Source organism: Pteropus vampyrus, unplaced genomic scaffold (genome assembly GCF_000151845.1).
Source record: "Pteropus vampyrus isolate Shadow unplaced genomic scaffold, Pvam_2.0 Scaffold77, whole genome shotgun sequence".
Taxonomy (NCBI): Eukaryota; Metazoa; Chordata; class Mammalia; order Chiroptera; family Pteropodidae; genus Pteropus; species Pteropus vampyrus.
The window spans coordinates 3,730,178-3,745,649 of NW_011888858.1; the positions used below are offsets into that span (position 1 = coordinate 3,730,178).

At 36.4% G+C, this 15,472-nt stretch overlaps 1 protein-coding gene across 2 annotated transcripts in view; it reads right to left on the bottom strand.

The window, feature by feature from the left end:
- KIT (KIT proto-oncogene receptor tyrosine kinase) overlaps nucleotides 1-15,472 on the bottom strand; it is a 78,894-nt gene that overhangs the window by 26,535 nt on the left and 36,887 nt on the right. For both annotated transcript variants that reach the window (XM_011362631.1, XM_011362630.1), the window contains exons 4-7: nucleotides 12,834-12,970; nucleotides 8,664-8,835; nucleotides 4,682-4,871; nucleotides 2,287-2,402 (exon numbers count right to left, since the gene is read on the bottom strand). In XM_011362631.1, coding sequence (XP_011360933.1) covers nucleotides 2,287-2,402; nucleotides 4,682-4,871; nucleotides 8,664-8,835; nucleotides 12,834-12,970 — 615 coding nt within the window. The remainder of the gene's footprint in view (nucleotides 1-2,286; nucleotides 2,403-4,681; nucleotides 4,872-8,663; nucleotides 8,836-12,833; nucleotides 12,971-15,472) is intronic.

Consider the following 15,472-nt stretch of genomic DNA (forward strand, 5'->3'; position numbering starts at 1 on the left):
CAACAAAGAAATTAGCTAACTATACCTGTGAGAAGCAATTGGGAAATAATTCGCAAAAGGTGAATGTTTTAAGTTTCACATAAAAATGCTACCTCACTCAAAGTAATTGGAAATCAAGAAATCCCATGTGTTAAGTAAGTGAAATAAATGCCTTTAGTCAGTTTAGTGTTTGTAACAAACTGACATCAATAAAAAGACTTTCTGAAGAGCTTAATCTAAAAGGGCAGGGACTACACTACTCTCACCTATATGCCCAGTGTTATAAATTAGGAGCTCAGCAGATGCTGGATGGGTGTCTGTGACCCCGGCGCCAGAATACAGTTGAGGCCCCCTGCATTAACAAGGAATCTAGAAAGGATCATTTGGTGAGGTTAATGCCATTTCCTATCTAGTTTCAAACAGGCATGAGTTCACCAGCAGAGGTGATTAATACTGATCCTGTCGGGTGGCAAATTAGCCTTGTAAGTAAAATGGTAGCAATTTTGTCACCCAGAGAAAAGTAAGGGTGACTTCAGAAACATCTTTCTAAGGTCAATGACTCACCACCAACTGGCAGACTACACACTAGCTTATGGAAGGATGAAAAAGAGTAAAAAAGGCAGATCTTAACACCTACTTGGCCTTGAAGCCAAAGAAAGAGATATACAAAAGATGCTAACTTTATAAAATTACCAACTACTGAGCTTCTCAAAGGAAGGTCTGTGGAGCAGGTCACATCCATGATCTGCTGTCACTAGCCCACAGGAGGTAAGTACAGACACTGAGAATAAGCATTTAGAAGGAACAATTTGACAATAATTTTTGTATCTGTTGAATCCAATATTATCTATATACATATACATACACATATATATAATCTTGTATTTTGCATATCTGTTCTTTTTCCTTTCTCTTTTCTAGTAAATGGTTTTACCATAGTTTACAAGAAGGAGCAGTCCAGAATAAATTGGAAATTAAAAAAAAAAAGGTCCACATCAGAGCACTCAAAATAAAGGTTTGTATGGACAGAGAATGCATTATGATTGCAAGGATATTGACTTACCTGTACTGTCTCTTAAATTACTTGAATATTAAAATTTTTCAGAAGTAGGTAATTGTGCCCATGTGTAATACACTAAGCTCCTCTGATTAACATCTGAATTAATCTAGAGATATTTGAATTTCAGGCTAATGAGATATCATATAATCAAAACTGTTCCAAGGAACAGAGATATTAACATGATTCCCTTGGAAAAGGAGAGTTCTGTGGTCAAACAAGTTTGAGATATACCCTCCATCCCACAGCCCCCTCCTGGGAAGGCATAATACATATCGGCACACTAAGGGTCCTGAGAAGAAAAGTGTGTAACTGCGCAGATGTGATCTTCTTTATCTAAACACATATCTTGTTTGGGAATCACAATTTTGAAAATGCTGGTATAGTCCAAAAGACTCCAGATCAGCAATCAGAAATGTCCCAAGTATCACTCAGTAGCTGTTTCTTGTCTTCATTTGTACATGGATCATGCTACTCCGTCCCCATACCACTGAGCCATAGCATCAGTGAGATAACGATGTAAAGTCACAGCATACAGAAAGTAAGCTCCTTAAGGATGAGAAATAGGCTCCCATCCTACAGCCCAATGCACACGAAGCGCTCAGCAGTTTCTGAGTTGTTCTCTAGGGAATGTTGCAGGTTGTCTCCTCATCACCCCCTAAACCCAAGGATGCCTAATTCTGATGGCTGTTTTGGAGGCCATCCCTTGGAATTCTATCTTTGGAAGCCTCCTGTCCTCCAGTGTCCTGGCTGGTGTGGTGTGGCAGGTAACTGTGTCCCTTCCTTGAAAGTGCAGAAAAGTCCCAGAGGAGAGCCAGGAAGAAGCCCTGCACTTGGCAAACATCCCAGTTGGTGAGCATTATACAAAAGAAATCATGTCAGGGCTTGATAGCATCTCTTTGCCACCTAACACCGTAATCCAGGTCCTATTCAACCTCTGGCTCCCCATTTCCACAATGAATAATAATACATTTTCTCTCAAAGAACTGTTATTTTTAAATTCAAAGGCAGCACCCAGAATTTGACCAACATCTACAAGGTCCCTTGGTCAGTGAAATGTAGGACAAGGAATTGGTTTCTGTACACATTCTTCCAACCACAAACCACGGGTCTTTGTTAAGGTCAAAATTATCATGAAACATTATTTGCATAGTACACAACGAGCTCAGTTTTGCAACTGTTACAAACATGAGCCACAATTTAAAATAATAAAAAAAATAAAGAAATAAGGAACCATTCGTTTTACTCACTGTTCACATAAACGTTAAATGTCACGGAAGAATCAACATCAGAATTGGACACTAGAAATGTGTAAGTGCCTCCTTCCGTCCCTTTCAATCTGGTTAGGTGAAGTTCAGTTATATATCTACAAAGATATGGCAATAAATTAATCACCTATAGAAGGCCTGCCTCCAGTGCATGTCTTTTTCACAGTTTCTATCTGGAAACATGTATTTAGAGAAAATACAGCTCACTTAACTTAGTATTATCAAGATCCACATTAACAAACACAAATATACACACATATAATTAATTTGGGATAAATGCCTGTCATGTGAGAATACTGAGTGGGAAAAGACTTTCTTGGCATAAAGGCCATTTCCCAGAGACTATAGCCTCTCCCTCCTCCTGTGCTGTCCTTAAGGCCACCTTCTCACCAGTGTCCTGAACTTGCCTGCCCACCTTTGCTTTGACATTGGCCTGGAAAAATCCCAGCGTGGCAGGCTGTCTCCATGCAGATATTGCAGAGCCCTCACAGCAAGGTCAGTACTGTTGCCCCCACCTTCCTTCTTGCAAGCAACACCACAATCTCTAGGATTTCCTCCTACCCCACTACTTCTTCTGAGTGTCCTTTGCAGTATTTGCTATTCAAGATTCTGTTTTACTGTAGGGCTGCCAGATACGGCTGTGTGGACTGAGCACGTAGGACTATTAGGGGAGTTACTAACATGGGCTCCAGTGTGGATGGCATATCCTGGGCAGCCCACGACCCACAGGAGGTACACAACCAACTGGACATATGCATTGGTGTGTTAGACTCCTCTTGCACTGTACACACTCCCTGGGAAATCCACTCTTATACTCAAGTACTTGCTGTTTGTTCATACTTTCACATTTTTACCTCTACTCCAGACTTTTTTTTGTCTGTGCCTCCTCTATAGAGCTAGTTCCATGCCACAATGCCTCCATGCAGGGGATGCAGCTAATAACAACTCATACCTGCAACCTTCTCCCATGTCTTGTCCTTGAGCACTTAGACCCACTTAGAAGCTGACTGTATGCCGGGTCTACAGCCAATGAACGACTGACCATGAGAAAAAAAGGCCCAGATCCAGAGCACCACTGGGATCAGACTATACCTCAGCTTCACCTCACCCACTTCCTTTCTTTCCTCTTTCCCTCCCAAGCCTGATCCCCAACTCTGGCAGGTCTCTTTCTGCTGTAATAAAGCTCTTATCCGAGAGCCCCTGCCTCAGGCTCTGCTTCTAGGGAACCCGACCTAGGATACTTCCTTCCCCCTTGAACATCTCTTCTTGAGAAGCCAAGGTCAACCTCAAATTCAACAAGCCCTAAACCTGTACCCACTTCTCCTTGAATGGTATCGTTTCTCACCGCCCAAACTGGCTGATGGACCCAAAACCCTAAGGGGCATCTTCGGCTCCTCCCTCTCTCTTCTTCCCCCTCAGTCACCAAGTCTTGGTAAGGGGGTAGCCTCCCAAATCCATGCTTGTCCCTCTAACCCTTAGACCTTGGCCCAGACCAATATCATCTCTAATTCACAGTCTTACAACAGCCAATGGCTCCTGACTGGAAAAATACACAAACTCTATCTAGGCACTTACCTCTTATTGGCCATTTGATCTGGGTCAAATTACTTAACTCAGTTTTATCTTCTATAGAAATGGAGAAATAAGAGTGCCCACTCATAAGGTTTGTGAAGACTAAAATTATTGAGTTAATATACAAAACGTACTTGGAACAGGGCAAGGCAAAATAAAGTACACACAGCTTACATAAAGTGTTATTTATTACTATTATTTTTTGTTATGTTTTGAGGATGAAAGGAGAGGTCTGATGCAAAAGAGCTCATGTTCACGGCCTGACCCAAAGCTACTTAATGATTTACTTTTCTTGTAGTTTTAAAAAAAGTGTTTAAAAATAACTATGTACAGTGTCAGACGGGTAGTAGATTTATCAAGGTGATCACTTCATAGGTTATTTGAATGTATGTTCACTATGTTGTACACCTGAAACTAATGTAATACTGTATGCAATTGTAATTGAAAAATAAAAAAAATTTTTTCATAAAAAAATTATTAAAAACACTAACTTTCTTCTTCCTCTGAAGAGAATTATTTGGTGTGTCCCTAGTACATGCCAGTCACTGCTTTGGAGTAACCTCAGAACTCTGGGAAAGAATAATCTCCATTTTACAAACGAGAAAACTGAGGCATGGATTTTTTTGTGTGTGCCCTAAATACACAGCACAATGAAATGATGGGATGAAGACTCAGGAAGCAGTCCCAAACTTGCTTCCATTCCAGGAGTCCTCTCATACATTTATGGGTCACAGAAGGAGGATCTGGTAAGCCAAGTACAAGAGAGGGAAAATGTATAATCTCCAGAGCAAGGCCTTGTTCTTACCTGATATTGCTTTCATTCTCATACTTGGGATAACTCTCCCACTTATCAGTGAAGGTTTTGTTCATATAAATCCACTGTAGGTGTTCAGGTTTCGGGTATGCCTCATATTCAACAACCAGATCTACATTAGCTCCATCATTTACAAATATTGTAGTATTTGCCACAGGGAAGATATTAATGAATCCTTTATCTAATCATAACAGAATAAAACAGAAAGAATCCATTATCCACAGCTACCAAGGAAAAATAAAACTTCTTTAGATGACAAAGATAACGAATTGATTTCTAGTATGAATTGGTAATAACAAGTAAGAATTTAAACTAGCCATCTGATATTTTATTTTGCTCTTGTAGAATCACTGTCACAAAGAAAAGACACACACTTGTAATGTTTATTCTCCTATCTCTGTCTCTCGAACAACTCTCTTAAAAATCTATCACCATCTTATAAGTTTTCTAGGAGTACTATTCTTGATGTTTATCAGGTTAAAAAGTATTTGGACTAAATAGTTAGCCCATACCCAGACTCAGTATTTGATAAGTGTATATTTATTTGCCATAAATATAGAAAAGAAAGCCATAAAAATGTTAAAAAGAATGTCTTTTAGTACCTGAAGAAAAATAAACTTAGGTCTCCTCATCATATTATTTACAGAGATGAATCAAGAACAGCATTTTAACAATCAAATCATATTTTTAACTAAACAGAACCGACTCCCATCAAACTTCTACAGAGGACATAGTTTTCTAGGCTTTTTAGAAGCAACAGAAAAATGTCATAAAAGACAAATGTGAATACATAAACATTTTTAAATGTCTATATAGCAAAATTAAATAGGAAAAGACATAAAAATATAGAAGAAAAATATTTACACTAGTAATTAAAATAAGGGATCACTTTTCACTTATTAAAAATAGCATAACTTCAATAAAGCTCTTTCAAAAATAAAATATATCCATCCTATGGAAAAATGATAACAAAAGTAATCTGAAATAAACTCAATAAAGTGTGGTAAGAGTGGCACACTGAATGACACCCTGTAAATTGGCACAACTCTTAGAAAGCATTTAGTAATGTAGATTTTTCACAATTATTATTCAATTTAACCCTGTAATTTCCATTTGAGAACTCTTCTTACTAAGGTAGATAGCTACATATAAAAGAGATGCTATTTACACTAGTTATAATAGTTTTAAAAATAAGAAACCAGTTAAATAAAGTAGCCCTTAAATGATCATGTAATATAAACAGATATTGAAAAAGAATATTATAATTGCCAATATTACTTTTATAGCTACCATTTATGGAATATTTACTATGTGCCAAGAAGTGCCCTAAGTACTTTAGCATATATTTCATTTAATAATTATGACATATTTAATCTTAAAATACTGAAAGAGAAAACTTATAACTCCTAATTTATAGATTAAAACAATTAAATCCTGGAAGGCCATACAACTAGCTACCCAATGGCAGAGCCTAGGTTTTAACACAGGTCTATGAGAAGCCAAGGCCGACCTCTTCTTACTGTAGCATATCCTAGAGTCTCTATATCCTTTCAGTTAGAAAAAGAGAGAGAGAGACCAATCAAGGGAGGAAGAGAGAGAAGGTGGGATTATAAATAAGTTTCAATTTTATTGTTCTATTTTTTCAAATTTTAAAGATTAGGAAATTTAAAATTATCATTCATTGTCTTTAGTGCTATTTGGTTAAATATGTCAAAGCCCCACATGACGTTGTCAAGATAGTATTTACTGACCTTTGTTTCCTCTAGATTCAGAATAGAAAATGGACTTCACCTGTCTTTTGTACGAATGGAAAAGGGATTTTTCAGGTGAGAATGGAAAATCATCCAAATGAAAACTGGATAGAGAAACCGCCACCTGTTCTAATACCTGAATCATAAATACCTGTAATTCTTTATGCTAATTTGGGTTATTCTGAGGGAACAAATGTTTCATCTGAATGCTACATTAAATTTTCAGGTTCTCAAGGTTATAAATTCTAACCACACAACGCAAAATATTTTGTGGAATCATTTCTCTCACAGTCACCATGTATAAAATATTTGTTTTAAGTTCCCCCTGAGCTTTCTATAATCTAGTTTGCTCAATATAGTTTTATGTCCTATAGTGGAAGAGAGCTTCAAATTTATGAAGTATAAGAATTATTAGAATCAAAGAACTCCAGCTAGGTTGTTATACCATAAAGTTGATTTTTTTCAAATACTTCTGCATTAAGAAATTGGTGGTGCATTCACATTTAATCAAGTACAAACACTATGCCAGGCACTTCTATAAAATCTACTGACTTTTCTCCTTTCCATCATCTTGGGAGGTTGAGGTTTTGTGTCTCAGAAGAGAAAATGCAGATAGAATTGAAGTAGGGTGCATTCGCAAGTTAAGTGGCAGAGCCCCAACTCAAAACCAAGTCGAGGCCATCCTAAAGTCCTGTTCTATTACTCCCCATCATATCCAAATCCTACTCCCAGCTCCTAAAGAAATCACTTTTCTCTGTGTATCTTCCTGTTCTTGTTCCATCCCAACTCACTCTCAAAACAATCCAAAACCAGATTCAGGTTTCTCAGCCACAAGTCTTGCCAGTTATACAGTTATATTCTTGGAAATTGATGAATGGATTTTAAAAATCTGATTACATACAACGATATGCTCAAAACATCCTTACTAATTGCTTTCTGGAGCTGAAGCTGATATATCAACATGATCCCTAATCAACTTAGCAAATTAGCACTTATGGAGTTTAATATTTTAAAAGCATAGCCTTCTCCTCAAATTAATAAATGGTTCACAATCACGTTTAGGGACAGAGTACTCTTTCTCTGTGCTGACTCTGTAACTGCAAGTAAAATGTATTTTTCATGTTTAGTCTGGTGAAATACTTTCCACTACAACATGGGCAGAAACATCAAAATTATATGAGATTATCGTGAGATAAATCACAGACCTCTAACATCGCTACATAAATTATTAAAGAAATATGGGGAAAGGAGAGAAATGAAAACAAATATGGCATCATTTTATTATTGCTCATGATGAAGAATTTCTCCACCTACAAGCACTTAATCAAAGTCAAGCATTAGGAATAGGGTTGCATTAAAAAGACAAGACAAGAAATTAAATTCAAACAATACTCGGAAGAAAAAAAAAGTGTAAATGAAGTAATTTAAAATCATTATTATTTTCTGTAAATCAAAAGCTTCAAATATTTCACTACACTCTTTAAGTAGACGCTTAGAAAACAAATACTTAGGGAAATTTCTAGAGTAGAGAAGAAAAGGCTAAACCAGTGTATATACCGGAGATGATGGGGTTAAGGGCACAGGTTACCATGTTCCAGTTTATGCTGTAAACTGCAGAACCAGTGACCCATGGCTCTATGGACCTCCTTCCTGAAGGTTCATGCTACAGCCTATAAGGTTGGAGGACAGGGTGAGGTGGGATGGGGAGGAGAAGTCCAATTCACCCTTTCCTGCTACAAAGCTAGAACCATGAGCGGTAAAACAATAAACCAAAAGGCTGAGGAGCCCCACCTAAAGATTCAGAGAAATATTTTAGGCTCTAAACATTCAAGCTCCTCAAGAGAGAAATTCTACATCTCTTTCCAAATTCAAGTCATTCAGCAAGAACTAGAATTTCTGGAAAAGCTCAACTTGTATTTTATTTGTTTCGTGGCGAAGGGAGGGTGAGTAGCACAGAATATGAAAGGTTTGAATAACTTCAATTACAGCTTTCCACTTCTCTCTATTAAACTGGTAGAATTTGCTTTTGTGCTCTAGTTAGAAGAGGCCACAATGATAATTTTATTCATTCATTCACTCATTCATTCACTCATTCAGTCAGTCAGTCATGATAAAAATTTCAAAGATTCTGTTCAACATTCCATATATGTAAAAAGGAAACTATAGAGTAATTCCTTCTTTCACTACTGCCAGTAATTGATAATTCCCTTAGAGATATTTACCTACTACTTCCAAGGTTGTTGTGACATTTGCTGATCCAAAAGTATTATTGGCATAACACATGAACACTCCAGAATCATTAACTTTTGCTGAGCTGATAGTCAACCTCTCCTGACGTAGGAAATTGAAGTCACCCTGATGCCAGCTATTCCTCTTTACTTGTGCTTTAGTCGGCTGGTTTCGGAAGGAGAGAAAAAAAGTAAGATTACCATAAACTTTATATTCAGGATCTTTCCTACATAAATTAAAAATAGCAGCAATTAGCTTCTGCATATTAGCATTCATTATACTCTACTTAAGGATAATAAAGCATCATGACAAGTCTGTCATTGGAACACTTCATATTATAGGATTATATTGAAAGATAGTCATTAGCGATTAGAAAAAAACATGAAAATTCATTTAATAACCATAGCATACATGATTCCAAATTATTCGCAGTGCTAAATATTTTTTAACAGTGCCAAATTTTAAAAGTCAATATATAAGAAATACTACAGAATACTGATATTTTACAATAAACCAGCATACTTATGTCATATTGGTATTTTGTTATATATTTTTTCTACTCTATATCCCAGTGATTGAAACACATTGCTAATAATGATCATGTTCTATTTTATTAATGTGTATTATTTTCATGAATAAAAAGAGAATCACAATGTCTACAAACTAACCTGGAAATTCATCCTACAGTTTTTATTTACCCAGAAAAAGTTTGGCAACTATTAATGGAAGTTCCAAGATATATAATACATAAAACTAAACCCCAAATTATTTAAGCATGAGCTGAAGAGAAAAGATTGTGAATTTACCCTCATGATATCACCATTCCACTCTTATTATTTGTCTGTAGACAAGACGTGGAAAGATTTCTTACATGGACAAAAACAATAATATAAACTATAGCCACTCTCTGAAAAGATTTAAAAAAGTAGCTTATAGCTTTTTGCTGAAAAAATCCAAAAATCCAAAAATCCAAATTTTCTGAATTGTGACACATTCTATTATAATGGAGAAAAAAGCAACTAAAAAAAAGGAAGTAGACAGGAGCTTATGTTGACATGGACCGAGATCAAGGGTGATTCGCTGGCCGGGCCGTGGTGAACCTGTTAGTGTTAGCCCAATCTGACAGTACTGTAAATCAGAACAGCCCTGCTGGAAAAGCAACCTGGCAGTGTGTTCATACTCCTGATCAAGTCCAGCGAGTTTATCTCAAGGGAAAAAGTTCAATAAAAAACAAAACCTCTAATATACTTACTGCGCTGAAAACTTGGAGATGACCTAAATGTGTATCAGACATCAAAATTACGAATGTGAAAACAAGGAAATGTTTATATTACTTTAAAAACATAAATTGAGTGTTACTTAAAACTGCAACCATGAGATAATACATATGCATGGGGGCAGAGAAAAAAATAAAAAAAAAATTGGGGCAGTATGGTATTTATAAGGACTAGCCACATATGATGAGCACTTAAAATGCAAAACATCAAACTGAATTGTTAAAAATATAAAATAGTCCCAAATTTTAAGACTTAATGTGGAAAAATAATGTAAAATATCCCATTAAAAATTTTATGTTAATTACATGATAAAATAATACTTTTGATATAGTGGGTCAAATAAAATATATCTTGAAAATAAACTTTACTTTTTTTACTCTTTGTCATGTGCCTCCTAGAAAATTTGAAATGACACAGGAGGCTCACAATATATTTCCATTGCACATTTCTCGTTATATTTTTAGAAAATTTTTACATGAAAATAAGCACACATAAAAGGTGACTGCCAAAGTTGAATGTTTTGAAATAAAAAGAAGAGAAACCTGGTTTTTGTCAACTAATTGTGAGATCTTGGGTAAGTCAAAGACGCACCACCAGTCTTTTGTTTTTAAAAAGGAATGAGGGAACAAAGGTCTTTAAAGGCCTGTCCAGTTAGGAGCACTGTGTAGATTTAAAGATCCTCCCTTCTAAGAGATTCTTCTAATAACTGACAGAAATCTGCCATTTCGCTGTTAAGAAGATACAATAGCATGGTGAAGTGACATTTTCTCTAGCCCTTCCCATTCCATCATGTCACAGACTTCTCCTCTGCAGAATGACAATGGACAGATAACATACCAAATTCTAGATTTAAGGTATTTTCTTTCCAGTTCTTGTAAGAGCCTAAGAGCCTACCATAGGGAGGTGAACATGTCAGTGCCAGAAGAAATAGCTTGGTCATAAATAGCTTGGTCAATATCAACACCTAAACCCAAAGACCATAATTTAGGATACTGTCAAAGACCACAAGCAAAAGCAAGTAAAAATATGAGGACTTACGAGCATAAGAACAGCTAACCAAGACTCACAAGTGTAGAATACACTCCAAGATTCTCCAGTTTTAAAACAAACAACTGCAAAAAACTCTGAAACAGTGAGTTTATCCTAAATTTTATTGTGAGTCTAACTTATTCTAAATGGTCAGAATCAAATACTGCAGATTTTTAAAATAATGTGATAGTGCTAAGTATTCCAAATTACGCCAAAGGATATCAATAAAAGATTCATGGATGAACCTTGGCATAGAGCCATAAGCCCCATCTGCAAGTCACACACTACATATTGTTTGCACGTGATTTGGTTTTCCTTAACCCTTGGAGGTGCACATTGGGATTTCCCCAAAGGGCTCCCAACACTGAAGGCTTATCTACCAACGCCAGTGGATTAATTGGGAATGGCATGCAGGGCTCTTGGGAAAAATGGTTCAGAACAGAACTGCCTGGGGCAATTTAATTTCTCATCTCAAAAAGGCTAATTTTCAAGTTATACAGAGGCTCAAATACACACACAATCTAAACTGTTCTCTCATCTGAAATCAAGGGTTATAGAAAGCCAATTAACATAGGCTTGCATTCCTTAAATTTAGTCAAAAATCCATACATAAGCTATTGTTTTTTATTAAGTTATATGACCATGGAAATTAAAACTTGTTTCTCTGAGCCATTGGTTTGCAAGAACAGGTCAAGAGGATAATCCATTCTCCTAGTCAATTGCAGGCTTCACTTAGCAAGGTATCATCCATCACAGGTCTATATGAATAGCATCATAATGCTTTGCATTATGCTAATGATCATGGTTACTTGTTTAGCAAAGGCATTTTAAACAGGCATGAAATTGCCATTGTTGAATATAGGGCATGAGAAGGAAGAAGAGAAAGAGGAGGAGAAAAATATAGCATTTTGTTTTCCAATGTAATGCATACATGTGTACTGAAGAAAAACCACAATAGCTAATTAACTAGATAGCCTACAAAAATTATTGAAAAATCAGTCAACAGAAATTTTAAAGCAGAATATCAGGGAAATTAGACATTTAAAAGTCCGTGCTATTAATATGAGTATTTATTAATATGAGTATTTCCTTTATCCATATTGAGTATTTAGAGAGAAATGAAAACTTCAAACATAACTGGCTAAATTTATTTAATTTTAAGATATACCTAACACAGTAATCTGACATATGGTAGACATTCAATATGCATTTGTTAAATGAATACGAAACTAAACATCTCCAAATGTTTTAGATTAAAGATAACCATTTAATTAATAGCAACTAAAACAAGTAAAAAACTATTAGCAACTTGATCTCAGGTAACCAGCCTCAAAGGAAAAAAATCAGATCCCAAAAAGTAACTCATCTCTCAAATGGACAGGCCACTTGGTCGGAGCGGGAAGAGCTTCCTGGTTAATATCTGAGAACTTTTCTTCTTTTCAAATATGGAAGGAAAAAAATTGGCAACTCTTTCCATTACTTTAAGTAATCTGGGCTGAATAGTATTGATAATTAAAAAAATACAAGGTATTTATGTTATTAGTTTTTTTAATTTTCCTACTAAAGTCATTCAAAGAAACATCACGAAGTAATAACTTGAGTCTGAAGTTCTCTCTTCGATTTGCCAAAAATAAATGTACGAAATGACATTTTCTTGTTACCAATAATGAGTGTGCACATCTACATATGGCGTTATGAAAATATGCATCTCGACACGCTCCCAGACAGTTCTACCTCAGACGGACGCACCAGCTGAGCCATCCTCCCAGGACAATTAACAGACTTTTAAAAAATGTGAAAATTTCCCACATAGAGAGAATGACATACTGAGAAAAATGAAGGAAACGATTCACTCACCTGGCTGTTTTCTTTTATCCACATTGAGTCCACAGAACTAGACACATCTTTTATCAAGCACGTCACTGTAAATTCTTCCCCTTCCCTAAGAAGATAGCTTGCTTTGGACACAGACACAACTGGTACAGCTCTGATAGCTAAAATAAAAAGAAATGTGACCCTCAAATAATTTGTTTTAATATACATGACATTTTAACTTATCATTTTTCCCCAAATGTACACAGCTTATTTCGTCTTCTTTTAAGCAAAACATAAAGTATGGTACTAACCTATCTGTATTACCTGCATATCTGAAGACATCAGCAATTAAATCACGCATCCTTCAAGTAAATTCACTAATACTGAGTGAAAAAGATAGGAATGTCCACTTTGAGATTATAATGCTCCTGGACAATGCTATTTTGAAACAGGTAGAATCTCTGGCATCGTGAAGTGGCTTTAATCTTTACCTCACACAATCTGGATGGTTTCATGAGGACGTGGCCTACAACTAATTATATTCTTGTAACCAAACAGGTATCTTTCCCAAGCACTTTAAAAATAGATCTTTCCCAAGCACTTTAAAAATAGATCTTGCTTGTTTCTGAAAACCCCAGGTCTTAAATAATCAAATTTTCCTTAATTCCAAAGAGTATACTTTTTCAAAACTCTTAATAAATACTATTCAATCGCTGAATGCCAGTTGGGATAGAATGAGATAATCTCTGAGATAGAAAATCTAGATATCCTCCCGCTACTAAAACAGCCTACATAATGCCACAATAATAACAAGGTCCACAATCAGTTGGTGCATTAAAATAACTAAGGAGAAAGTCGACTCATGTATCAATAATAAACCAAGGAATGAATAATCCTTGTAGATTTACATGCTAGACTTTTCAAATAGCATAACTAAAGCTTCTCAATGGGTTTCTCTGGAAAGGAACACTTTGTGCAATTATGAAACTTTGAGGTGTACTGGAGCCAGTAGGTTTAACAACTGTCCCCAGTCCCAGCTAAATGACAATCTATGGTAGACACATCCAGCTGGAGGCAGATGTGGACTGGTCTCATGGGGTTGGGACTGTGAAATAAAGAATTCACAAGCAGCCGACATTATTTTGAAGCTGGGGGATTGAAGAGCCAGCTGCCTAAGGTGGACCAGTGAGTGCAAAGATAAGTTGTCTTCAGATCAAGGAATGCTCTGACTCCCAGAAGAAAGTAAGAAAGGGCCTGTACCTGCCCTCACTTTCAGAGAGAATTTCTTCGACAGCACTGACTTGCCCTTCTTGTCCGCAGAGCAGTGTAAGCAGAGCCGATGATACTCGCGCTTCACATTTCTGATCGTGATGCCAGCCTTGGGATCAGCGACAAACGTCAAGTCCTTGGGAAGAGGTTTCCCCTCGCATCCCATGAGGGAGTAATTGCTCACTTCTGGGTCAGTCAGAGGACAGCGAACGAGTGTATCATTGCCTTCTTTCCCATACAAGGGAAGGTCAATGAGGAAAAGCTTTGCAGGATCTATAGCATATTAAAAATCAGTAGTTTAAATGGCTGGTCGCAGGCACTAAAACATTTTTAAAAGTTCAAAAATGTTACCTTTCATAACAATTCCTAGTTGCTCAAATGGCTATTGACTTTTTTCTTTGCAGGCAAAAGTAAAATTTATCCAAATAATACTACAAGAATTTATCCAAATAATACAAGTAAGAGTTAACGTTTATTGAACACTTTTCATGTGTCAGGCACTAAGCTTGGACCACTACACACTTTATTTCTTTTGCTCCTCAAACCACTCCTATGTGAGGTGCACTATCAGTATCCCCATTTCATAGATGAAGAAACTGAAGTCTCAACAAAGCGACTCTCCTGAGGTGACATGGCCCAGAAATGAATGTGCAGAATTCAAACCCAGGTCTGAATGGTACCACAATTTGAGCTCTTAAAACTCTGAGAATATTTTATTACAACCATTACTCCTTTTCTGCAACAGGTAATACTTCAAGAAGCATGGGTCAAGAATAATCCACCTGATGATACTTGTTAGGGTCAGGGAAAGGTTTTCTTCCCCTAACCCCTCTGTGTGGGCCCTTTTCAGAGTTCTCAATCTCCGGGATCTTTCAGCTTCTGGATAGAATCTAGAAAACTATCGACAGGCCACCAAGTATAAATAATATGTAAGCCTCACTCTATTCTAATTCTTTGAAAGTTATGTTTAAATATAACTTCTGGAAATCAAATAATTTCAAATCCACAAGGGGAGTTTATAAGTTTCAGGAATGCCGTGGCAAATAATTTATCGTCTAAACTAGGACCCTTGTGAGTGAAAGGGGGTATTATTAATAATTATGCCGGGACACCAGGTGTGGATTGGGAAAGCCTCAGGCAGACTGGGACCCTGTGTAAACACAGACAAACCTCCTTGTGTATACACAATATGCTGTTACCCTCTGCTGTATAAAGATAATATAGATATACTGTTGGGACAACAGATTACATCTAAAATTTGCTTTTTGATTGTCCTTTCCAGCTGGAAAGTTGGTATTCCACAAAAATCAATTTAATATAGTTAAAATATACTTCTTACCATTTAATTGTGACCAATTTTGAAATAGTTTTCCAAAATGAATTATGCACTTCCCAGCCTTACATTTATTCTG